The 24,609-nt window shown below is 36.4% G+C and overlaps 2 protein-coding genes and 1 long non-coding RNA gene across 6 annotated transcripts; 2 read left to right on the forward strand and 1 right to left on the reverse strand.

Annotated features, from left to right (window-relative positions):
* The first annotated feature begins 1,658 nt into the window (after nt 1-1,658).
* On the forward strand, nt 1,659-10,454 carry LOC147555302 (COP1-interacting protein-like protein). Of its 3 annotated transcripts, none has more exons than XR_015234853.1 (14): nt 1,659-2,356; nt 2,490-2,669; nt 3,314-3,434; nt 3,512-3,572; nt 4,364-4,416; nt 4,504-4,559; nt 5,186-5,338; nt 5,497-5,681; nt 5,950-7,487; nt 7,633-8,520; nt 8,875-9,259; nt 9,399-9,461; nt 9,791-9,918; nt 9,993-10,062. XR_015234853.1 is itself a non-coding variant. In XM_086662822.1 (13 exons), exons 1-13 carry the CDS (start codon nt 2,298-2,300, stop codon nt 9,853-9,855), a joined length of 3,807 nt encoding a protein of 1,268 aa, XP_086518948.1. In that variant the 5' UTR covers nt 1,727-2,297; the 3' UTR covers nt 9,856-10,062. The 3 variants fall into 3 exon arrangements, 1 of the variants encoding a protein (XP_086518948.1); XR_015234852.1 differs by adding an exon at nt 10,160-10,454 and having other exon boundaries at nt 1,727-2,356; nt 9,791-10,052; XM_086662822.1 differs by having other exon boundaries at nt 1,727-2,356; nt 9,791-10,062.
* A 3,078-nt stretch (nt 10,455-13,532) lies between these two features.
* On the reverse strand, nt 13,533-14,848 carry LOC147555303 (uncharacterized). The gene is made up of 2 exons (XR_015235155.1): nt 14,604-14,848; nt 13,533-13,842 (listed from the first exon to the last, which is right to left on the reverse strand). It is a non-coding gene; the product is annotated as an uncharacterized LOC147555303 (long non-coding RNA).
* Nucleotides 14,849-16,231: 1,383 nt separating this feature from the next.
* On the forward strand, nt 16,232-17,699 carry LOC147555304 (uncharacterized). 2 transcript variants are annotated; one of them, XM_086662824.1, is made up of 3 exons: nt 16,232-16,798; nt 16,916-17,309; nt 17,406-17,699. In XM_086662824.1, exons 1-2 carry the CDS (start codon nt 16,336-16,338, stop codon nt 17,284-17,286), a joined length of 834 nt encoding a protein of 277 aa, XP_086518950.1. In that variant the 5' UTR covers nt 16,232-16,335; the 3' UTR covers nt 17,287-17,309; nt 17,406-17,699. The 2 variants fall into 2 exon arrangements, with proteins under 2 accessions (XP_086518950.1, XP_086518949.1); XM_086662823.1 differs by having other exon boundaries at nt 16,232-17,309.
* The last annotated feature ends 6,910 nt before the right edge of the window (nt 17,700-24,609 follow it).

The raw sequence follows: 24,609 nt of genomic DNA on the forward strand, positions 1-24,609 counted from the left end.
GTTTTCACTCCAAAATAGAGTTTAGGATGAGAATTTTTTCTCCATCTATAATCTCATCCGACAAAAAATATGAGATTATCGTAACAATTCATGTAGATCTCGTAATTTTCCTTAAGTTTACCTCACACAAATGAATTGAAGTACAAGGACACTTAGGTAGTCTTCGTTTTTCTCATATGTCACATATGACATTCGACTTGACGACTAAACTGACTCTGAGTTAAATTCTATCACGTCTTTTTTTTATCTGTGGATGTCAAATTAATCTAATAAGTGAAACTTGGGTGATTGTATATCTAAATGATTCACTAATTTAAACTCAAACAAGTGGGGAGAATGAAACAATAGGAAGAAATCCACCTTAGGGTTTAGGAACTTGATTGGAAGGACCCATGTGGGTTGTAGCAGACTATCTCAGGGAAATCCTTGTCGGACCCCGAAACATAAACACCATAAAACACAGTATCATACTGACAAAATCGTATTGAGGTTAATTTGGTAATTTTCTTAAGAAATAGTTGCAAGTTTGTTCACCTACTTACTACTCGGGTGAATCACAACCTTATGAATTTTTTTTTTGAGAAATCGACTACGATCTAATCGATACATTGAGACGATGTGATAAACACGATATTGTCGAAATACTACTGAGCCTCAAGCCCGACGAATTAAATGGCCTAAGGCCTATATAAACAACTTTATTTTACACCCAATTTCGATATTCCTGGATTTGCACTTTCATGAGATCGAACTCGAGACTTCTGCATTGCAGAGTATATGCACTGACCAACTGACTTACCAGTGGTTGACACAACATTATGAAGTTGGACGAAGTTGACGAAGGATTTAGGGTACAACATGTGACGACTGCCATTTTTGTAGCTTGAATTTGACTAGTTGAAATCTAAATCTGACTTGTTAGGGTCTGAATCATTTGTCACACAAGTATATCTAAAATCAATTGAAAATTTGAAACACAAAGAAGCAACTATTCTGAACTCTGATTTTAAATAATGCAGGTCTCGACTATCGAGTTAGATATAAGTTTGATTAAGGCAAACACAAACATCACAATGTAGATATTTTTATCAACAAACATGTCTAAAGGGCCAAAGATTTATCTAAAAATGGATAATAAACGAAATAATACAATTTCTTTTTCAAATGGATGTACATTTCACTCTTGTACTTTCCAAATATAATCAACAAATATGATGTTCCCCTAATTATTTATAAAAAATAATTAGTTCTTTTGTTATTTGATATTTTCCATTTTTAAAATTAGAAAGTACTGAGTTCGTAATATTAACATAACACATCAATTAGGTTAAACAACACTAATAATCAAGAAACTCACACGACTCGACAGTGGTGTGAATATTTATACATTTTTTTTACATATGTAAAATTACGACCATATTTCATCTGACACACATAAAAAAAAAATAATAAAAACATATTTTGTTAACCAGTGTTAAATATTGCTTAGGTAATGTCTCAATTAATGATGATCTGTTCATTTTCTACTCTCAAACATGTGATCACTTCGGCATATTTAGACAACAACTTCAGTCCGTATAGACTTCTCTTTTGGGCTAACCGCATCAACCATGTCTACGACCCATCTAGACTTCCCCTTTGGGCTAATCGCATCCGCCATCCGAGTGTGCCCTATCCAATTTTTTCGGTCAAACATCATTTTTGCTCATTTTTTTCTTTGGAAAAAGTTTAGGTCAATTCAATTTCCTAGTGAACATGAAACTCAAAAAATAATGTAATTTTAGTCAAACTATAAATCACTCTTCTCCCACTATCATCACTCTTCTTATGTATATCATAGGATTCTCTCATCTCTGTTTTGGCTCATTAACTGAATTTACAATTCTACCCTTATTAATGTTTTTTCCTTGTTCTCTAATCTCCAGCATCGGCTTGCTTGATAGCATTTTCTCATTTCTCTCTCTCTCTCTGCTTTTTGGTTGGATTCCAAACACAAACCCTCTCTCTCTCTCTCTCTCTCTCTAGAGTCTAGACCCATTTAATAGTTCCGCCATTAAAGCTACTTTTGAAGTTTTTTCCTTATACCCTTCTTTCGACTCTGCAACTTTTTTCCTTAACTTACTCCAAAAAGCTATCTTCTATACTCCTGCCCTGATGAAAAAGGAACGACCTTTATCCTGAAAATCCGACCCCATTTTTGATTTGAGGTTGTTTTTGTTCTTCCTTGAGCTAAGGGTTTGAGTAGTTTTGAATAAAGACTTGAAATTTGTTCGATCTGATTTGATATACTAATAATAATGAAGTCGGGAACTAGGCTTGATTCTGCTGTTTTTCAACTCACACCTACTCGAACTAGGTTAGTTGTTTGTTCTGATGGTTGATTCTTCATGCATGGTTATTGAGTTGTTTAGGGTTTTGTTTATTTTGATTTCAATTCCTATAAATTTTGTCCAATTCTGTACAAATTTATAAGTCTCTTTTTGTATCAGGTATGAACTTGTTATAATAGCAAATGGGAAGACTGAAAAAATTGCTTCTGGGTTGTTAAACCCTTTTCTTGCTCATTTGAAGACAGCCCAAGATCAGATTGCTAAAGGGGGTTATTCTATCACTCTTGAACCTGATTCTGGTTCTGAAGCTGAATGGTTTACAAAGGGTACTGTTGAGAGGTTTGTAAGTTAGTATAAATGTTGTTTAAATGCTCTAGGTTGTGGGGTTGGATTGATCTTTTAGTTACCTAGTTGGGGACTCGAAGAATTTGAGCACTTCGTCGTTGAAACTCCTATGTTTGGCGTGTGGGAATGGAATGTGATTGCCACGAATCACATTCCAAAATGGTGTTTGGTGCACGAGAATGCATCGGAAATCATGTTCCGAGGGGAAATGTTGTTCCTTCTTAAGGGAGAATCACAAACCCAGGGGGTTGGGTGGGTAAGTTTGCGATTCCCTTTGCGGAGTCGTAATTAAATAATGAAGGGCTATATTAATTTCTACCAATCCTAATCATGACCAAACCAAACAATATAGTTGGGTATCGCATTCCTTTCCCGCGTGCAAAACATGGCCTTATAGCTATATGGCTTTGATTTGCCAATTTAAAGTGGCCCAATTCTATATGAAACGAGGAAGGCAAGAAAGTACTGAGTTGTCCTCAAGTTGCATTTAGTTCGATTATACCGAACAAGATTATCAGCCATGCTGCACTTTGAAGGAGAAATTTTGATTCTATAGTCCTGAATGAGTCACCAACTTTTTTGACTGTTCGTTTTCGCGAACCCCATGGTTTACTTAAAATTCCGCTTTTGTCATATAGGTTTATCCGTTTTGTGAGTACTCCAGAAGTCTTGGAAAGGGTGAACACAATAGAGTCAGAGATATTGCAAATTGGAGAAGCCATTGTTATTCAAGGAAATGAAAACATGGGATTGAGCATTGTAAGTTGAAACATCTACATTGTGCAATTGTTGTTTTCTTAAGGAAGGCGTTTTAGAGGGTTTTTTATTTGGTGCAGGTAGAAGAGCATCAGAAAAAGGTAGAAGATCGTCCATCAAGACCATCAGAAACAATTGAAGGCAAGAAAGAGATGGTTATCTTGTTTTTTTAATTAGTCCCCTTTGATTATTTTTCCTTTTTAGGATTCATATTCTACCTTCCTTAAATAACAATATCTAGAGGTATTCTGTTATGGCATTTAATAATGTAGTTCAGGTGGAAGCTTTCAACGAACTAAATATATTAATGAAAACTATCAACTAGATTGCAGTTGGACACAAGTAAGCAAGCCAAAAAGCAAAGACCAAAGAAATACGCGAACCGATTTTTAGTTCATTCATCAGAAGATAGACAAAACTGACGGTGGTGCTTTAGATAGCACAAGACTATCATAATAGACTGAACTATATCCTTACAAACTTATATAGTTAGCGGTAACTCGAAAGAACCAACATAATTCAGCGAAGTAAAAGATTAATGACTGAATCATTTTACATTACTAATAACATGCATTTGCGGTTCACTAGGAAATGACTCAGAGGGATTGGTGACTGGTGAGATATTTCTAACCAAGATTTGCCCAAAACCTGAAGTGGGTTACGACTTACGACGAGAATCTGGAATTTCTTTATGGGATATGAATGATTTGAGTTGGCATCTCAGAAATTTTAGTGGCAACTTAAAGCTTTCCAGTCTGAAAAGCTTGAATTGATTGACCAGAAGTCCCTTTTTCTCATTCCTTAATGATATTTTCTCCGGCCATTCGACATGATCCCCATTTGCTACTCTTCTCAAGTGACTATTTTTTTCTTTTGGAATTGAATAATGTTGTCTCGCTGTAACTTGATTTTATCCATTCATACTGGTCCAGGTAACCGGTCTTTACCTGATGCTAACTCGGAGAAGGCAATTGTCCTTTACAAGGTATTCATGCACACCTTGACCTTTAATATATCTTTTCTAACATTCATATTGGCTTTTTTCTCAATTTTTAAATTGACTTTGTGACAGCCTGAAGCACATCCACCTGAATCAAATGGATCTTCCGTGCATGAGGAAACATCAAGGTACAAATTGGTGTTAATTGAGGGCAACTGCACACAAACTTTGTTTTAGGCACTTATTATCATCTTTATATATGAAATCAGCCTGAATGCAAATTTCTTGTTGGTCTTGGTTAGAGAGACATGCCAACTTTTTTAGGCTTGAGCTCTCTTTCTAATATTTTCTAGGTTTGAGCTCCATGAGCGAACCTGTGCAAACCTTACACTAATGCTAAACCAATTGTTGGGTATCTTTTGACAAAATAAAATTCCGGCGAGGGAATTTTGACTGATTTTCCCATCTCTTTTCTTCAGTCGAAAGTTCCATATTTAAATCAAATTTAGACCCATGATGGATGCAAACAGAATCTTGGATCCTTTAATACCTATACAGTAAATATACTAGTAACCAGGTTCATGTATAGATAGAAATAGAATACTGTACCTGTCCTAAGAAGATTGTGCAAGTTCACACAAGATGTACATACAAACCTGAGATTGTACCAACTGAAAGGACTGAAGTGACAGAGAGTCTGTTACGAGTATCCAGTACAATAAAAAATACTAAACATGAGTATCCATAGAATCGGTTCTTTCAGGTTTCTATGTTTCTGCAATTACGATATATCTTATTCTGTTTTTTCTCTCAGAGTTCAGCTCTTGAGAGTACTGGAGACACGCAAAACCGTCTTGCAGAAGGAACAAGGAATGGCTTTTGCCCGTGCTACAGCTGCTGGTTTTGACATGGATCATATGTCACACTTGATATTATTTGCCGAACGTTTCGGAGCCTCACGTTTAATGTAAGTTGTCATCATATATCTAGTCTTTAGCTTAGGATATTTCGTGAATGTTAGGTCTTGCTGTTTATTTTTTTAGAAATTTGTGTCTATGATTAAGAACTAGTCTTTATTTTCCTTTTTATTGTTTCTGATGATTCATTTACTTCTCCGAACAATAGGGATGCATGCTTTAAATTTATAGACCTATGGAAAGCAAAACATGAAAGTGGTCAGTGGCTCGAAATTGAAGCATCTGAAGCAATCCCTACTCGATCAGATTTTTCTTCCTTGAATGTTGGCATTGAAACCGGAAAACAAAAGAATGAGAATCCCGGGGAAGACTCGAACTCAGACAATGTCAGAGGTGAATTACTGAAAATAAGTACATTGAATTTTTCTTTTAGAATTACCTCAAAAAAGTAGATCTACTTCTGTCGTCTTGATTGCAAGTCCTTTCACTGAAGGGACACGAGATTTGCGTGCTTCTGAAGAAAGCCATTGTTTGGGGAAGCCATCTTCGAGTCTTATTGTGCTGTTGTCTATACCATTTTTTAATATTGACCTACAGCTCTCATCTTCACATTTATCTGACTTGTTAGCTCTTACCGCTTTCTCTTTCTCATTTTAAACAGATAAAATGCCTCCTATGGATCCTCAAGTACCACTAGCGCAAGGTCAGTTTCAGCATCCTATGTTCCCTCATTGGCCTATGCATTCTCCACCAGGTGCTCCACCAGTTTTCCAGCCATATCCAATGCAAGGAATTCCTTACTACAACTATCCAGGGGCTGGCCCATTTTTCCAGCAGCCCTACCCTTCAATGGAGGATCCTAGATATAATACTCCACAAAGAATGGGTCGGAAAAGGCACTCCATGGACAGCAGAGATAGTAACACTGAATTGGATCATTCGGATGCTGGCGATTCCAATAGACGATCATCGGATGATTCAGAGCTTGAGAAGGAAGGCTCACATAGTAAACATTCACATCGGAAGGCTGGTCAATCAGGTAAAAAGAAATCAGGCATGGTTGTAATCAGGAACATCAATTATATAACTTCAAAGAAACAAGATAAATCAAATAGCGAATCAGAGTCGGATTCTAACTCCGAGATTGATGAAGAGGCTGATGCTTCAGATGTGAAGCACAAGAAGTCTGCGAAATCTTCAAAAAACGAAGAGAGTGGAATAACTAATGAACAGGCGGCAGATGGTGGGAACTGGCAAGCTTTTCAAAATTGTTTATTGCGAAATGACAACAAGAATTCACGCTCTAACGACCGAGATATGTTTTCTGGGGAAAGGGAGGGTCAAATTAAAAAGCGAATGCATGGAGCGGGACAAGATCCTTTAGTTTATGGACAAGATTATGGTCAAACTCTGGAAGACCGACGAATAGAATTTGATGCTATTACTGGCCAGCGAACTCTCATGTTGAACAAGGGTTCGGATGAGGGACGTTTGATTTCTCAGGGAGAGTTCACTAGGGAATCCGAAGATGGACAGATGCGTGTACGGAATGACGAATTTGGTGGGCGGGGAAGATACAAAAGGGGAGATTCTGAAGACTTAATGATCTATAGAGATGTACACTCGAGTCTTATGAGATCACAGTCAGTTCCACAGGATGTCGACGAGTACGGGCAATCGATAAATAATCGGGAGGGGAGTTCGTCATATAATATAAGTGATGAGTCCTTTATAGTTCCTCGAAGGTCGAGTTCACAAGATCAATATGGAAATCAGGGTATCGCTGCAATTGATCTGGGCAATGAACTCCCATCAGGGAATCAGAAGACAGAAGACTCGTCCAGTCGGAATAGAATTCAATTGAATTACGAACCAGATGATTTGAGTTTGGTACCACAACGTGGAAATGAGAGGGAGTCTGTTGGTTATGATCCTGCTTTAGACTATGAAATGCAAGGTCATACTATTGTACGACAAGGAACAAATAGAGAAGGTGCTGTGACTAGTAGTGAAGAAGTAAAGCAGATTAACAAGGTTAAAAAGTCAAAACCCGTGCCTGGTAGTCTGGAGAAAAGGAGAATAGAAGCAGCAATGAGGAAAGGAAATGCATCAAAGTTAACTCCTGGAAGTGAAGCACAAGCACGTGCAGATAGACTAAGGGCCTTCAAGGCCGATCTTCAGAAAATGAAGAGAGAGAAGGTACATTTCCTTGGTTTTTGCAACTTCTCAACACTGTACTCCGTACTAAACCTTCTCGAGAAAATGTAACAGTGTCCTTGGGAAGGACGTAAACTTCGATTTGCCTCTACTTGTCTGTATATAACCCTCATATATTTCTTTTCAGGATGAAGAAGACAGAAAAAGATTGGAAGCTTTGAAGATAGAGAGACAAAAAAGAATCGCGGCAAGAGGCAGTTCTCAATCGACAGTGCCTTCTCAAGTTAAACCCCGCCAAACAACAAAGATTTCTCCAAGTTCCCATAAGCCGTCAAAGTTTAGTGATTCGCCTGGTCCACTGTCACCTCTACAAAGATTGCCTATCAGAACTTCATCTGTGGGATCTGGTAATTCTCAGAAGACAACTAACTCAAGCAAATTAAACAATAACAGTCGGTTAGTGAATAATGGGTTAAGCCGTTCAGTCTCATCATTACCTGATAAGAAAGAGACCCGTCTAACACCTGAACCAAAAGTAGCTGCACGCCAAGTTCGAAGACTGTCAGAACCTAGAACAACCAAAGCAAATCATGCTTCTTTTGTGAAGTCTCAAAGAACTGTTCCATCTCCAAAGCCAAGAGTACATGAGATCAAAAAGATTTCTGAGATAACAAGCCTAGACAAAAGCAAGGCTGCTACTCTTCCGGAGCTGAAGATTAAAACACCAAAAGCATCTCCCAGTGTTGTAAGACACACACAAATGGAAAATGAGATGAAGCAGAAAGCAGATGGAAACAGGTCTTCGATCACTTCAACTAGTAGCAAAGAGAAAATCACACATGATAACAACATAGACGAGAACCCGGTTGTTGAGAAAAATGTTGTAATACTCGAAAAGGAGATGCACTCCCTACCTGTTCTACAGGAACCAATAGTGATGAGGAAGGCTTCAGTTGATTCAGAAAAAGTAGGTAATAAGACTGAGGTGGTTTCTGAATCTACAGCTTTACCACTCACCCGTGGCGAAGCTGTTCGTGGTATCAGTGAGAGCAACAACAATCCTCAAGTGAACTTGGTAAGCAAGATAATTTGAATTTTTCAGATTGTTTTAGTTAAGCTTGCAGCTAATTCAGGAACCGAGTTAGACCAGTAATCTCAACCTCCGCACATTAGCATTATTAAAGAGTCACCGGTTGATAGAAAAGTAGACCCATATGTCTTCTTCTTCATAACAATAAGACACTGGAAGCACATTCTCTTATGTGTCCATTTTCGTTTCCGATGTACCAAACTATGAAGACAGCTGCCACCTATTTCTCCACAGCCGAGAAAACTTTATAACCCATCTTTAGTAAATCTATATGGGAAATGAACTTTATTCGTGGCCGGGCGAATGAAACTAATCCATTTAATACTTCCTTCTTTTCAGGTATCAGCAGATGCCGAAAAAGAGTTAACAACATTTTCAAATTTGAGTATTGGTGAAAAACCATATCAAGCTCCTTATGCTCGGATGTCGTCTTTGGAAGATCCATGCACCACAAATTCGGAGTATACAAAAGCAACCCCTAACTCGGACACACTAGCGACTATCACGGAAACGCAGAAGGCAACTGTTTCTGGTTTTACAGATATGAGCTCAACTGAACAAATTCTGGAATCTTCGGAAAAGCATCATGGGAAGGAATCCTCAAAAGGTCTTAGAAGATTTTTAAAGCTGGGGAAGAAGAACCACAGCTCATCAACTGACCGTCATGTAGATTCAGATAAGATGAGTACTGATGGTTCCTTGGCCGATAATGGTTCTGATGAAGGTACGTAAATCTCATCTCCAATTTATCCTCCGAAATGGAAGTTACAAACAAACGGTTTCAAGCGGGAATTCATTTCGATAGCATCTTCAGTGGTTACCATTACTCAGAAAGTTAACGATGTTTTCTTGTTATGGGACAGTTCACACATTGAAGAATCTGATCTCTCAAAGTGAAACTCCCACTGGAAGCACTCCACAGAAGGGTGAGATATGTTATTTTCTTTGTTATTGTCCTTTTGTTTCTCACCACAATAATGTTTATTTTTTTTCAAAATCAGATCTGAAAACTGACTCAATGTCTGAATTGACTTGAGTCACTTTTCAGATTGTCTCTTTCTGCCCGACTCGTCTGAAGGATTGATTTGTGCTAATGCTGGGTCTATTTGAGTCTGACAGTTCAAAGTCAGACCAGTCTGATTCAGACAATGAAAGAACACAAACACTGACCCCCTATGAGTGGCAAACTTTGCACACTTTTCTAAACAAATTTTGGTGTAGGCTCTAATAGTCGATTTTTCATATTTTGCCTCAGCTTCTCGTCATTTCTCTCTGTTATCTCCATTCCGTAAGTCAAGCGAGAAGAAGTCTTCGTCGTGATGAAAACAAAGCACCTATAAGAAAACAGCAAACTGCAAACTGCAAACTGCATGTACTTATTTGGCTCCATTTCCCTGCCTATTGGAATCAAGTATTGTGATTTGGTGTTTCTGATAATCATGTACCTATAAGAAAAGGCCTCCACTTTTTTGGTGTCAAAACTTGGCTTATTCATTCACATTTATTAATCAAATATTGTGATTTGGTTTCTGATAATCGTGTACGTTTCTCTGCTGCCCAAGTACTTTATGCCGTTAAGAGTAGTGTAATTGGTTTAGGTTAATGAAAATTAGGTTTGAACTAGGCAGTCTGTAGTCCCACCCTATCCAACCGCCTGGCCATTTTGCTGCAATATTGCTGCGATCTTTTCTGGCTAACTCCCCGAGAAGCTTGTTCTCTGAGATTCTGGTCGGTGCCTCTCTTTCTCTCTAACCCTCTCTTGTTCTATATCTGTGGCTAATATTTTTTCAACCAGTTCTGAAATTACAAAACAATAAGAAAAAAATGAGATGGATTAGTTCACATAAAACAAGTCTTATTGTAATTGAGTTGTATGAATAGTTCGTTTTTATATTATTAATGATGTGATTGGTTTCTTAGTCTCTTCTTCTACTATCAAAACAATGCAGGTATGGTTGGCCTTCATGTTATTATAGTTATTGTTGATTTCTCGATTACAGTATGTCGCAAAGGGGGTGATTTACGTTTTACGCTTTTGGGTAGAACTCGTGGAGGCGTGAAGTGGTACGATTAGTATGTTACGTATTAAGAAAATAAGATTTTTCGGCTAGAATACGTAATCCTTTTGTGTTCTATGTGATTCATTCATTTCCACGACTCCTTCAAATTCTTGAAAACATAAATAGAACTGTATATGCCCTAGCAAAACCCTAACACCTTCTTGAAACAAGCTCTCACTGCTAGCCTACTTTATTTGTTTTTTTTTTTTTGATGAAGGACCTACTTTATTTGTTTGATTTCAATGATTTGCAATAAACATATGAACAATGTGACCTAACACTAGCCTATGTATAAACAATGGGTTTAATTCTTTCCCTTTTAGGATCAAATGGGTAGTTATAAATAGTTTATTTTCCCTTTTAGGATCAAAACGGTTGTTGGGCCAAAAAGTATGTCCATGTGATTGTAGCTCTGTCATATGCAAAGTACTTTCTTATGTTCTTTTCCATATCTAACGATCGGATACTCTTTTAAAACACTTGCATTATGTCATGTTAGGACTTATGATCACAAAATGCGGCACTAAGTTAATATTTTTTTATGTACATTATAGTAGAGGCATAAAAATTGACCATATATCGACAACGAAATCATACCATTACGTGGAGGACACCTTTCGCCGATGTTGAAACTGATACGGGTTTGAGTGATATTGACACAAAAAGAGTTTAACCATTTATTTCTCTCTATTCTTATGATACTTGCCAATGCTTGGGTTTCATTCTGGGTCAAGCCCAACTTGCCTATAATAATCTTGGCATGAGTAAGAAGTTCTCTAGCCTTTAGGCCTGACTCTAGGACCATAGGTCACACAAGGCAGAGAAAAGACATAGTGGTTCACCATATCCGAAATAAGCTAGTGGGAATATAGAAGATACTACTTTTAAGTTGTATGAATAGTTCTTTTTTATGTTATTATAGGTCTCTTAGTCTCTTCTTCTACTATCAAAACAATGCCCCAATGGTCAATAGCCCAAGTGGTGGTTAGTGTTGAAATAAACTCCAGAATCTTGGGAAGTGTAATCAATGGTTTATTTAACTTGGGTTATTAAAAATGTATAAATAATGTAGTTAGGTGTGCTTTAGTTCAGTAGTTTAGTTAGGCTTTAGGCCTGTTTGTTTCAAACAAAAATTAATCTCGGTGGTTTATCGTGCTTATCATGGTTGTCTGGTAGTGGTTGACCTTCTTGTTATCATAAACAGCTAATTCTAAGACCTCCAATCCATTCCCCGTGACTACAAAGAAATTGGTTCCTAGTTATTGTTGATTTCTCGATTATACTATGTTGAAAAATACCTTGAGTATTGTTCGATATCAAACCTAGATTGCAACCTCACATCTTTAAGTTATGTTTTAGTTATAATCAATGTGAAGGGGGTGATTTTCGTTTTCCAATTTTTGGGTAGAACACATGGAGCCGTAAGGTACCAAGGTTAGTACGCTACATATTAAGAAAATCGGATTCACAATTGGATTACGAAAATCTTTAGTGTTCTGCGTGATTGATTTATTACCATCACAATGTCTCTAGATTTATTGTATTCTCCATTATTACTTTTCTCGTTGGCTAGTACTTCGTTATAACACAATCGCTAATTGATGTTGAGTTACCAATCTTAGAAAATCAGACATAAATATAACATTTTTTGTCTCACCACAACTCCTTTACAAGATGGAAGATATATAAGTTAGACAGAAGAAAGGAATACTTAGGACCTGCTATTTCTTTTGCTATATGGTGGGCGTTGTGGAAGGAGAGAAACACAAGGATATTTAAAGATAGTTTCAGTTCGGTTGAGCAAATAATGGTAGAGAAAACATTAATTTGTTCATGGGCTTTACCAACTAGAATTTTCAAAGGGGTACTTTTCTCAGTCTTCTTGTCAGATATTATCTAATATGTAAATTTCGACATTTTGAGTGTTGTCTCGGCATAATAATCAGTATATTACCTCTTTCTCTGAAAAAAAAAAAACAACTCCTTTAGCTTCTTAAAAACATAACTAAAGAGTATATGCCCTAGCAATACCCAAACACCTTCTTGAAGACATGCTCTCACTACTTTTTGTTTTTCTATACTACTTTATTTGTTTGATTTTCAATAAACTTATGAACAGTGAGCCAACACTAGCCAGCCTATGTATAAATAATGGGTTTGATTCTTACCCTTTTAGGATGGAATGGGTAGTTAAATAGTTTATTTTCGAAAATACCCTAGATTATCTACAACTTGACTATATTATGTTAACTCTAGAATATATATACAACTTGAGTATATTTTATGTTGGAGGGAAAAGTATGTCCATGTGATTGCACCTCTGTCATGATATTTGGATACTCTTATAAGATGTTAGAACTTATGATCACAAAATGCCGCACGGTTACTATCTTTTTGTGTACAGTACAGTAAAGGTTGATAAAAAAGGGAAAATGCGTAAAAGAATAAAGTATAGGACCTAATATCGATGGGCGAAATCATAACCGTACATGACACCTCTCACCGATGTTGAAACCGATACACTATACTTATGATACTTGCCAATGCTTGGGCATTATGCTGGATCGAGCCTAACTTGCCCATAAGATCAATCTTGGGAAATTAGGTCAAATGACCTTTGACCCAATTGACTTTGGTGGAATGACCCTTATTTCTCAAGTTCCTTGAAATGACCCTATTTTGCCATTTTCTTCCAAGTTTGCCCCTCAATATAAAATCGAGTCTAGATTTTCTAGACACCCGATTTTGATCCAAACCGAGAGTACAGTAGTCTAGACTCATACTGCAGGTGTCTAGACTCGAACTCCAGGAGTCTAGACTCGGACTCCAGGAGTCTAGACTCGGACTGCAGGAGTCTAGACTCAGACCGTCTCAGTCTAGACAGACCGTCTCAAGGAGTCTTTCAATGTCTACTCTCACACTGTGTGGACAAATCCATAAGAAATTTAAGCATTCAAATTAATATTACTAAATTGTAATAGATATCAAAGTAAAATAAGTCGAAGTATTTCCATAGGTGAAGTACTTTGAATTGTCTCCGGAACCATAAAACTCAATTTTGTCAAGCTATTCTTCCTATCTTCACATACTATTTTATTAAAAACTTCACGAAGTTCTCTAAGTGTTTTCCCGTCTGATAGAACTTTTTCGGTTTGTTTACCGCCAATATACTTTATTTCGTCATTCACATTTTACAATCTACCACCATGGAATAACCAACCGCTAACGGATTCCATTAGAAATTATCCTACAAAACAAAGATAAATTCATTATTTGCATGTATTAAAAGTACTACCAACTTCCAAAATACATACAAAACAAGATTTTATGCTTGAAGATTATTAAGTAATACAAGGAAACACAAGGTCAAACATCAACAAAAAATAGATACATTGAGAAGCTATATATATAACACCGATTTCATCGAGGAAAGTAAACTTGTATAGGTTATAGTCTAGACTGAGTCTGAACTAGTATAGGTTACTAATATTGAGGACTATTAACAAATCATGTCTAGCATTCTTTCAATTGTTCGTCACGTTGCGAATATTTTAAGTGGGATCATTCACAAAAGGTAATCTTATGTGTCGCAAGACATTAATACCTAAAGATATGAATATGGTAGCCATTGAGGACAACTATCAAACACATGAATGATGAACAAACTTCAACAACATTAACAATACTTTCATTCATTGAAGACTATTAACAAACACATGGTGAACATTGTCAAGCAAAGTAATCAATCCATAAGATTAAGGTCAAACCCAAGCCAAAATTGAAAAATAAGCAACACATAAGATGAATTTAACATTACACAATAGATAAACAACCAAAACATAACATAAAACAATGTAATCATGTACTTATTACAAGGTAAACCCTAGGAAGATGAACAATACATAAATAAATCAAAACTCATACAAAACCAAACAAAACGACCTATAATATGAAACAAATTAACAATGAAGATGAAATATGGTAAAACCATAACAAAGATGAACTTACCTCAACAAATCGACCAAACCCTAACCAAGTAAAAATTTGGGCGAAATTTCCGATGATGAAGAGATGGGAGAGAAGATTCAAGATGTTTCATGATTGAGACTCAATTGCATTAATTAATGCCATATAAATTGAAGAGGGAAGGGTGGAATGATTTTGAAAACTTTAAGAACCCATCAAATTTCGTTCTAGAGAGAGGGAGTTTTCTCGGTTTGGATCAAAATCGGGTGTCTAGAAAGTCTAGACTCGATTTTATATTGAGGGGCAAACTTGGAAGAAAATGACAAAAAAGGGTCATTTCAAGGAACTTGAGAAATAAGGGTCCTTCCACCAAAGTCAATTGGGTCAAAGGTCATTTGACCAAATTTCCCATCAATCTTGGTATGAGTAAGAAGTTCTCTAGCCTTTAGGCCTGACTCTGGGACCATAGGTCACACAAGGCAGAGAAAAGACATAGTGGTCCATCATATCCCAATTAAGCAAGTGGGAATATAGAAGATACTACTCTAAGTTGCTCTTCTCCCCAAATGTTTAAATATGCAGTTTGTGATATGCAATGAACCTGTTCATTTTAGGGTTGAAGCCATGCAAGTAGCTATATACTTTATAACATAAAACCCAGACTCTTCTAGTGCCTATTTTCTTGACTTTGTCTATACTTTAGGTGAAATGACATAAAACCCAGACTCTTCTAGTACCTATTTTCTTGACTTTGTCTGTACTTTAGGAGTCCGAGTAGCATTATCCAATACTTTATAACAAAAAAAACTATTTGTTTTAACATAATTAGAACGAGACTCGTATTTTCACAAAGTAAATTTTATTATTCGCGTAAGTTTAAAACTTATGACACATTCATGTTATTTATAACCAATTAATTTAAGAGGGACAAATAATATCTTATTAGAATGTACTTTAGGTAGGACTTGCATGCAAATTGTAATATTCTCCGTGCATATTGGTTTTCCTATTGAAATATTGATTTATTCAACAAACTTAAACCACAACCTCCATAAAATAAGTAAAGAAATTGAGAAATATTAAAATTTCATAATTTGAAGTTAGTTATTGATGAGATTTAGATGGGTTGAAAGTTCTTTTGTTGTTTCACATTGACAGAGCCAATGGTAATGGTAAGGGAATATAATGAGTGGAGTTATTACCACTCTAAGTGAGGGATTATGACTAGACAAAGACTCAATGCATATCTCTTATCTACTTTGATCTTTTAGCATTTTCTCCTTCATGTTTGAAGATATTCTTTTTATAACTTTCTTTTCTCTTACGTTAAGATAACTATTGTACTTAAATCAAGAAATCATGCTGTGAACTTCACCACTTGTACCCAAAAACATGTTTCTTTCTTGGGTGAAGAATTTGGGTCAACAAAGGTGGACCAACATGGATCAAAACTCCTGATGTTTAATGCTAATATGTTTAAATAGTGTTTTAGCATCACATGGTCAAGTTGAAGATGGTTTATGCATAAATAAAACACACTTGGGGGTTAATTAGTTTAAGATATAAACAAATTGGAATACATGACAAATATGTAACCAGCTGTGAATTATTCCTTTTCTCAAGAGGGTGTTAGGTTACTTAAGTAAGTCTATAAATATGGTTAAGAAGTTGTAGTATTTTCATTATTCTAGCTCCTTCTGCTTTCTGTTGCGACACTGTTTTTGTGTAGTAGTACTCTTCTTTCTTTCTTTCTCTATCTATCTTTAGCAAGAAAATGGTTATGCTGAAAATGATGATAACTAAGGGTGTAATGGTTGCGCTCTGTGCATTAGTACTTTTTCTCCAAACGAGTAGTGCAGCTCGTGTAGTTAGAGTGGCGCCCGTCCCGGTTACTAACAATGCAGTTGTTGTAGGCAGACCCGTTGTACCAGTTTCCAACAATGTAGTTGTTGCAGGAAGGTCTGTCGTACCAGTTGCTAACAATGAAGTCGTAGACCCCGTTGCACCAGTTGCTAACAATGAAGTCGTAGACCCCGTTGCACCTGTTGCTAACAATGCAGTTGTTGCAGGCAGACCAGTCGTACCCGTTGGTAACAATGCAGTTGTAGCTGGCAGACCCGTCGTACCCGTTGCTAACAATGCAGTCGTTGCAGGAAGACCTGTCGTACCAGTTGGTAACAATGCAGTCGTTGCAGGCAGACCTGTCGTACCAGTTGTTAACAATGCAGTTGTTTCAGGTAGACCTGTAGTACCCGTTGCTAACAATGTAGTTGTTGCTGGCAGACCCGTCGTACCTGTTGCTAACAATGAAGTCGTAGACCCCGTTGCACCTGTTGCTAACAATGCAGTTGTAGTTGGCAGACCCGTCGTACCTGTTGCTAACAATGAAGTCGTAGACCCCGTTGCACCTGTTGCTAACAATGCAGTTGTTGCTGGCAGACCCGTCGTACCTGTTGCTAACAATGAAGTCGTAGACCCCGTTGCACCTGTTGCTAACAATGCAGTTGTGGTTGGCAGACCCGTCGTACCTGTTGCCAACAATGCAGTTGTAGCTGGACCCGTCGTACCTGTTGCCAACAATGCAGTTGTAGTTGGACCCGTCGTACCTGTTGCCAACAACGCCGTTGTGGTTGGCAGGCCTGTTGTACCTGTCGGTAGCAATGCAGTTGTCGCACGTAGACCTGTAGTACCTGATGCTAACAATGCAGCTCACACAGGCAACTAATGATGTTGGGGTTAATCCACAAGGTAAGCTTCTTAGTTGCAGATATTTTTTGAACAAATACTCTTCAATTATTATTCTTTATGATTCAGAAACTAATTAACATTTGAATGATTGTGGAGGTTGCAATTATTCCAGTAGGTCAGGCCATTGTGGAAGAAGAACAAACCCTAGCTTTCTCAAGGGTGTTGACGGCAGTGGCAATGGCCGGTTGTGGTGGTCGAAGCGGCAACTTGTGGTTGTGGTTGTTTCTTTATGTCATTTCTTTAATGTGTGTTTCTAGATTTAGTAATATTGCTTTATTTCCCTAATTCCTTCCGAGGAACTTTGTCTTAATTAATGTACTTTCATCTTGTACTAAATTTCACTCAGAATTTAATATAGTGTAATTGTCTGGGATTTCCCTCCTTCCAAAATACTTTTCTTTCTGTTATCACTCACCAGTTCATCCAATTGAAACTTGTTTGTTATGGGGATAGTAACTCTAGTCAAAGTGGCCGAAAATGGATAAAATGTTCTAGCCAGGGAACACATAGATCTCAAAAAGGCATAGTTTCTCCTCCAGAGATTACCTCCTCGGTCGGGGAGCGCATTACATATCAACCTAAACCTGTAGGTCTTTGAGTAGATTCCACTTTAGCCCCAAGATGTTGGTCTCTAACTAGAAAAGTGAACGCTTGAGCTTGAGAAGCTTATGACCCAGTGTACCCATAAATTCACTATGATAAATAGTATTATTGAACAAGACAAAACAACAGACAATGAAACCAAAGACCGATAAATAAGCTCAGCCTGTGTAGGATGTAAGAAGTGTAAATCCGCTTGTCCAACAGATTTCTTGAGTATTCGTGTTTATTTATAGCACGACAAACTCGCAATGTGGATCTATCTCATTGATACGCTACAAAAAAAACTTCACTTCCATTTTCTTTTCTCTTTGTCTACAAACTCATTACTCGATAAAATTGATTATTTCGAGCACAGGGTTTTCTAGCCAAAGTGTATCTTACCTAATCTTTAATACCAATATGTGAAGTGTATATATAGACACTTGGGGGTTATTTAAATTTTACATCTTAAGATAAAACAAATTAGGATATCAAGTCAACTTCATAACGTGCTATGAGTTCTTTATGGTATAGTTGCTAGAGGGGGTTTTATATGCAGAATTGGGTATAAATATGGTCAAGAGGTCAAAATGTTATCATAGTTTTGGCTACTCCTACTTTCTCTTGTAATTGTGCTTTTGTGATGATGAAAATGATGATGTCTGAGGGTGCAATTGTTGCTTTCCTCATAGCAGTACTTTCTGTCTACTCGACTAGCGCCACTCGCGTTACTTATAATGTAGTTCTTGGAGGTGGGTTAGTTGTACCCGTTGCTGACAATGCAGTTCTGAGAGAAGGATCTTGCATAACCCAAACAAAAGTACCTTATAAAGTCAGCGCACGTGGTGGTGGTGGTGGTACAAGCTCGCCCTACAAACCTATTACAGTTATTGGAGGGAAAGCACGACCGGCCGGACCCTCTCCTAACTATGAATATTTTGCAGGCACACCACCTACACTGGTTGCTTACAACACAGGTGCTGCATGTTGGCAATAATGGACCATTGCTTTGGTTGAATTAATATTAGGAGAGACACATCTCTAAGATTATGTCTCTCCATATAGTCATCATCATCTCTATATATACACAGTTCAGATTTCATTCTAGAGATAGAAAAATCAATTAGTTTCATTAAGAGCTTGCATTAGAAGTTTAAGTGATCAAGAGAGTTCTCTACGTATTTCATTCGAAGTTTCTTGAAGAACGAAGTGTTGCACTTCAAGAAGGTAGGACTGTTTTATCCTGGGAGACGATTCGTATATACAACCCGGTTTAGCACCATTGCGGGACGAATAACGTCTTAAGGAGAGAGTATCCAATACTCGACTCGGTCATAAAATTATACTTTATATTGTTATTAGTCTGTTTACATAATTTGTCGAAGGGAATCATAATCGAATTTTGTATTCCATAAGGACGATTAAACAAATCTGTCGGACAATCTTCAGACGTTAATTCAGTGTCGGATTTCGCTCGTCAAGTAATGTATTAATCTAACCTTTCGATGTTTTAGTTAGTATTAAAAACAGAGAACGAAATATAACTTCTCTGTATCGTCATTAGGGTCATGTTAACACCAATTTCACATTTCAAATAATACTGTCTTCTTTACTGATGGATGTGATTTAACTGTATACGTCCCTGCCCAAAACCGAGATGCCACTTGACCACTGACGTGAATACATATTGCATGGAAATGGAGTTTTAACGCACATGTACTTGAGATTTACCATATCCTGTTAACTAGTGTTGTTGCCAACGTATATCAAGTGAAGGTAGGTTACCCACATTGAGTTATAATATATTAATTAGGTATAATACATTGAACAAATATCATTTCGTATTGATATTAAATTTACTTAAGTTTCTGTTACGTACTGTTTCTAAGTAATTCATTTACTTTGTAATTTTACAATTGAAGTTACTCTTTATTTTCAAGACAGTATATATACAATCAAGAAAAGTGTACAGTTTATTACCGTGTTCTTATTAGTCTATGAATTGTGTATTCAACAGACAAATGGCAAGTAATACTGGAAACAATGTTCCTGTCCCTCTCATGGAGAAAAACCTGAGAAGTTTACTGGCGTCGATTTTAAGAGATGGCAACAAAAGATGTTATTCTATTTGACCACTCTCAACCTTGCTAGGCTATTATACGAAGAAGCACCAAATCTCAAAGAAGATAGGTCTGATTTTGAAAATGTGGCTGCAGTAGACGCTTGGAAACATTCCGATTTCCTTTGCAAAAATTATATTCTTAATGGTCTCAATAATTCTTTATACAACGTTTATAGTCCGATAAAACGGCAAAAGAATTATTGGAATCATTAGAGAATAAGTATAAGTCTGAAACTGCCAGAGTGAAAAAATTCATCATAGGAAGGTTCTTGGATTTCAAGATGACAGACCTTAAAACTGGCATTAGTCAAGTTCAAGAATTCCAATTACTTTTACAAGAATTAAAGTCAGAAAAATTGGTGATTAGTGAGTCATTTCAAGTGGGGGCAATCATTGAAAAATTGCCACCTTCTTGGAAAGATTTCAAAAATTACCTTAAGCACAAACGCAAGGAAATGGACTTGGAAGACTTGATTTTAAAATTGCAAGTTGAAGAAGATAGTCGTCTTGCCGAGAAAAAGAATGAGAAGCCTTCTGAAATCTCAAAAGTGAATGTGGTTGAAAGGGGACCGAAAAAGAAAAGAAAATTTTCCGATAAAGAAAAATATCACGGGAACTCTAAGAAGTTCAAAGGAACTTGTTACAATTGCAACAAGAAAGGACATCTTGTCAAGGATTGTCGCTCCAAACCTTGGAAGAAAAATTTCAAGAAAAGAAAGACGAAGTGATAGATAACTTGTCTGATGGTGTGAAAGAGATTATTTATGTGCCATTATTTCTGAAGTAAACTTGGTAAATGATCCAAGAGAATGGTGGGTAGACACTGGTGCTACTCGTCATATTTGTTTAGATAAAGGAGTATTCTCATCTTATAAAAAGGTAGAAAACACTGAACCTTTATTTATGGAAATTCGACAACATCCAAAGTTGAAGGCACCGGGACAGTCATACTTAAATTCACATCTGGCAAGGAAGTAACTCTGAAAAATGTGCTTCATGTACCCGACATCCGAAAGAATTTAGTTTATGGTTCTTTATTAAGAATGAGATGTACGTGTGAAAGGGGTATTTAAGTGAAGATCTATTCAAGATGAATGTAATGACTGTTATTCCTAAGATTAATAAAATTAATAACTCCGCTTATATTGTTGACTCTTGTATTAAGTGGCATGAGAGGCTAGGACATGTTAATTACGATTCTTTAAGAAGATTAATTAACATGAACCTTATACCTAAATTCGATTTAAATCCCAATCATAAATGTGAAATTTGTGTCGAATCTAAAATGACTAAGTCGTCTTTCCGTTCAGTTGAAAGAGACACGGAATCGTTAGAACTGATACATAGTGATATATGTGACTTAAAAACGGTTCAAACAAGAGGCGGTAAAAAATACTTCATCACATTTATAGATGATAGTATTAGATATTGTCATGTTTACTTGTTAAGATGTAAAGATGAAGCCGTAGAAAAATTTAAAATATATAAGAGTGAAGTTAAGAATCAACTCGATAAAAAGATAAAAAATTTGCTAAGTGATAGAGGTGGTGAATATGAATCACCATTTGCTGATATATATGCTGAAAGTGGTATTATACATCAAACAAAGGCTCCGTATTCGCCTCAGCAAAATGGAGTCGTTGACAGAAAAAATCGAACTTTAAAAGAAATGATGAATGCATTACTAATAAGTTCCGGATTACTCCAAAATTTGTGGGGGAAAGCATTGCTTTCAGCAAATTATATTTTGAATAAATTGCCTCATAAGAAAAAAGATAAAACTCCTTATGACTTGTGGAAAGGAATAAAGCCTTCGTATAAATATCTCAAAGTGTGAGGGGTGTTTAGCAAAAGTGTCGACTCCTACACCTAAGAAGGTCAAAATTGGTCCAAAAACTATAGATTGTATTTTTATAGGATATGAACATAATAGTAGTGCATTCCGATTTCTCATACATGAATCTGAAATTCAAGACTTACATGTTAATATGGTAATCGAATCAAGAAATGTTACATTTTTTAAAAACATATTTCCATGTAAATTAGAAAATGAGAAAAGCTCTCAATTTTTTTTTTAGAATATTAGTAATTATGAAAATACAAACAAAGATCATACAGAGAATGTGGTTCAAGAACCACAAGCAGGAGAAAATAAGGAGGAACCTCGAAGAGGCAAGAGACAAAAAATTACCAAAACACACGGTCCTGATTTCCACACATATTTATTAGAACAAGAGCCTCAAACATACAAAGAGGTCGTAAATAACGAAATTGAGTCTATCCTTCAGAACCATACATGGGAGTTAGTAGATCTTCCACCGGGGTGTAAACCCTTGGGTTATAAATGAATTTTCAAGAGAAAATTAAAAACAGATGGTTCTATAGACAAGTACAAAGCGAGACTTGTCGCAAAAGGATTTAAACAAAAAAGAAGGATTAGACTATTTTGATACGTATTCTATGGTTACGAGAATAACATCAATTCGGGTATTAATTGCTATAGCAGCTCTGTATAATTTAGAGATACATCAAATGGATGTTAAAACAACTTTCTTGAATGAAGAATTAGAAGAAGAAATTTATATGGAACAAACAAAAGGATTTATAGTATCCGGTCAAGAAAAGAAAGTTTGTAAATTAATAAGGTCATTCATTGTATGGGCTAAAGCAAGCACCAAAATAGTGGCATGAAAAATTCGACAAAGCCATGCTTTCAAATGGTTTTAGTATTAATGAGTGTGACAAATGTGTCTACACTAAATCTACTACGGACGGAGTTATAATTCTATGTCTGTATGTAGACGACATGTTAATAATGGGTAGCAATTTAGATATGATCAAATCTACGAAGAAAATGCTATCAAAAGTCTTTGATATGAAGGATTTAGGTCAAGCAGACTTAATTCTTGGAATCAAGATATGTAGAACTTCTAATGGAATAGTTTTATCTCAATCACATTATATTGAGAAAATTGTAGAGAAGTTCAACAAAAATGATAATCCGGTTGTTAAAACTCCAGTAGACCTTAGTCTACATCTAATTAAAAATACGGGTCACAGTTCTGACCAATTAGAATACTCTCGCATAATTGGTAGTCTGATGTATCTAATGAATTGTACACAACCTGATATTGCATACTCAGTAAGTAAATTGAGTAGGTATACGAATAACCCATATACAAACCATTGGAGTGCTCTAATAAGAGTCCTTAGATATTTAAGGTATACTAAGGAGTATGGATTACATTTCACTAAATACCTTGCCGTTCTTGAAGGGTATACTGATGCAAATTGGATTTCAGATACAGGCGATTCTAAATCCACAAGCGGATATGTTTTTTCTATAGGTGGTGCATCAGTTTCCTGGAAGTGCTCAAAACAAACTTGCATAGCAAGATTAAACCATGAAGTCAGAGTTTATTGCTTTAGACAAAGCTGGAGAAGAAGCCGAATGGCTTCGTAATTTTTTAGAGGATATTCCAATTTGGCCAAAACCGGTGTATGCTACTAAAACACATTGCGATAGTAAATCGGCAATTGGCAAGATACATAATAAAATGTATAACGAAAAATCTCGACACATACGTCGAAGACACAATACCGTTAAACATTTTCTCTCAAGTGGAACTATAACAATTGATTATATAAAATCAAAGGATAACCTAGCGGATCCATTTATAAAGGGGTTATGGAAAAAGCAAATGTACAAGCTATCAAGGGGAATGGGCTTAAAGCCTAAAGTAAATGAGTAGATCGCAATAGAAACCCAACCTAATTGACTGAAGATCCCAAGATCTAGGTTCAAAGGGGACAACATAAATGTGAAATACTCGCTAGTAACACTGAAAGAGTCGTTCTCTTACCCATTCCTAAGTATATCAGTGTTGCCTGTCAGGTGATAGGATAAGCGATGCTTTTAATGATGTCTATATTCTTGTGTAGACAAGTGGAGTGAGTCAGGGTACTCTTCATATGACATCACCTATGTGAGTGTAGAACTGAAGCCAGATCTATGAGAATGTCGTAAGACTGTTTTATCCTGGGAGACGATTCGTATATACAACCCGGTTTAGCACCATTGCGGGACGAATAACGTCTTAAGGAGAGAGTAACCAATACTCGACTCGATCATAAAATTATACTTTATATTGTTACTAGTCTGTTTACATAATTTGTCTAACGGAATCATAATCGAATTTTGTATTCGATAAGTACGATTAAACAAATCTGTCCAACACTGCATACAAACCCGACTTACCCGTTGCTAAACCGTAACTTTCTAGGGTTATCGCTCGATGCTGGTCGCCTTTGTGATAGTGGCTGGTTTTTGTGGCCTTAGTAGTAATAATAGTTCAGTAGTTTCAACTTGGCTATTTTGTTTCTTGATTTAGTAATCTTGATTTTTTCCCAACATGCAAGTCTCTGTTTTAATGGAAAATCATTGTAACTGTCCCTTTTCTATCATAACTGCAACGACACAGGACCGTTACATGAAATCAATAATATGATTAAGATAAATAAGACAAGCTGATAATTTATACAATGTTGGTATCAACAGATGTCGAAAAAGAGTTAACATTTTCAAATTTGAGTATT

The sequence above is a fragment of the Eschscholzia californica genome, unplaced genomic scaffold, assembly GCF_041429995.1.
Source record: "Eschscholzia californica isolate CP2 unplaced genomic scaffold, dmEscCali1.0.p SCAF_2, whole genome shotgun sequence".
NCBI lineage: Eukaryota > Viridiplantae > Streptophyta > Magnoliopsida > Ranunculales > Papaveraceae > Eschscholzia > Eschscholzia californica.

What these genes read in the sequence shown, in the direction of transcription:
- LOC147555302 (XM_086662822.1), top strand. Translation starts at nt 2,298, where the DNA reads ATGAAGTCGGGAACTAGGCTTGATTCTGCTGTTTTTCAACTCACACCT. An exon ending in ACCATCAGAAACAATTGAAG is followed by an intron (nt 3,573 to 4,363) that starts GCAAGAAAGAGA and finishes ATACTGGTCCAG; the next exon opens with GTAACCGGTCTTTACCTGAT. An exon ending in TGGAAGCACTCCACAGAAGG is followed by an intron (nt 9,462 to 9,790) that starts GTGAGATATGTT and finishes ATTTTGCCTCAG; the next exon opens with CTTCTCGTCATTTCTCTCTG.
- LOC147555304 (XM_086662823.1), top strand. Translation starts at nt 16,336, where the DNA reads ATGGTTATGCTGAAAATGATGATAACTAAGGGTGTAATGGTTGCGCTC.